The sequence below is a fragment of the Vigna angularis genome, chromosome 9, assembly GCF_016808095.1.
Source record: "Vigna angularis cultivar LongXiaoDou No.4 chromosome 9, ASM1680809v1, whole genome shotgun sequence".
In the NCBI taxonomy this organism is placed as follows: domain Eukaryota; kingdom Viridiplantae; phylum Streptophyta; class Magnoliopsida; order Fabales; family Fabaceae; genus Vigna; species Vigna angularis.
The window spans coordinates 1,496,175-1,497,654 of NC_068978.1; the positions used below are offsets into that span (position 1 = coordinate 1,496,175).

General features: G+C 43.9%; 1 protein-coding gene across 1 annotated transcript; it reads left to right on the top strand.

Moving 5' to 3' along the window:
* Nucleotides 1-419: 419 nt before the first annotated feature.
* Nucleotides 420-1,480, top strand: LOC108320556 (dehydration-responsive element-binding protein 3). The gene has a single exon (XM_017552003.2). It carries the CDS (start codon nt 599-601, stop codon nt 1,205-1,207), a length of 609 nt encoding a protein of 202 aa, XP_017407492.1. The 5' UTR covers nt 420-598; the 3' UTR covers nt 1,208-1,480.

A 1,480-nucleotide genomic window follows, 5' to 3' on the forward strand; every position in this document is an offset into this window, starting at 1 on the left:
TAATAAAGGTAAATAATGAAAAGAAAAAAAACAGCCAAAAAACGAAAGATAAAACAAGACAAAAAGAAGTCACTATTTTCACTCTAAATATGTCTAAAACGTTATAAATGTACTTTTATATTAGTCTCGCCAATAAAAGATAGACCTACTAAGCTAGTTATTAATAGAGAGAACATCAAATCCATTCACTTATGTCGGAAACAAAAACGAGAAAGAGAAATTAAAACCAAGAAGAATTTTAAGATTGTGATTAGTGTTAATAAAAAACTAATAGAAATGAATTTAAATTGTTGTAATTGTAACGGAGTTTAGCATGTAATAACGTTTTGATGTATGATATTTTTGGGTGGATGGTTAGAAAAGTGAACGAAGTGTGTGAAATATATAATTGGTAGGTCAAGGGTCGCTGTAAGAGAGCGTATTATTCACTACGAAAGGCTTACGCCATGTATGGTGTGTCCTCATTCTGCTTCACTCATCTTCCAACCATGCCCCTATGCTATACGTTAGAGTCTTGAACTTTACACTTCTCTCTATATGTATATGTATCTATCTGTTTGCCAAACCAGACATTCATTCCCACTCTTGAGTTTCAACAATGACACAAACAACAACCTCTTCTACGTTGTCGTCACCGTCCTCGCATTCGGGTCCAAAGGCTCATGCCCGGGCCAAGAGGCCCAGAGACTGCAGCAAGCACCCGGTGTACCACGGCGTACGGAAGCGCAATTGGGGCAAATGGGTCTCGGAAATCCGCGAACCGCGCAAGAAGTCTCGCATCTGGCTCGGAACCTTCGCCACCCCGGAAATGGCGGCGCGGGCCCATGACGTGGCGGCGCTCACCATCAAAGGCCAATCCGCAATCCTCAACTTCCCGGAAATCGCGGACCTGCTCCCCCGCCCCCTCACGTGCTCCCCACGCGACATTCAAGCCGCCGCCACCGCCGCCGCCTCCATGTCTAAATTCGACCCCGTAACACAAACCTCGGACTCGGAAACAGAAACTTCCGAAGAATCCGAACTGAGCGAGATAGTGGAGCTTCCGAACATCGAAGACAGCTTTGACTCGTCCGTTGACTCGTTCGTGATGGTCGACGTGGTGGACAGTTGGATGTTTCCGCCATTGGACTCGTTCTGCGCGGCCTTTTCCGATGAGTTGTTTCCGCAACAGTGTTGTTCTGAAACGCTATTACCCATTTGGGATTGAACGGAGCGTTTGGTTTCCACTGAATGGATTGGTTCCTTCATTTTTGGTACCAACCACAACGAAATCATTTGATACAGTCTGAAATTGAAATTTGGGTGCTTTCAGTTCCCAACATGTGGGATTCACAAGTGTCATTAATGGCTGTTTCGCTATTTCTGCTGTCAATGGTCCACCCTCACTTTAGTTTACTCTACCACTCTCTGCATCATATTTCATACGTCACTTAATATTCTTATACTTAGTCTTAGCAATAAAGCTTCCTTCTTTCTTCTA

Bases quoted from the DNA above. Each gene is read 5' to 3' on its own strand.
- LOC108320556 (XM_017552003.2), top strand. From the start codon at position 599: ATGACACAAACAACAACCTCTTCTACGTTGTCGTCACCGTCCTCGCAT.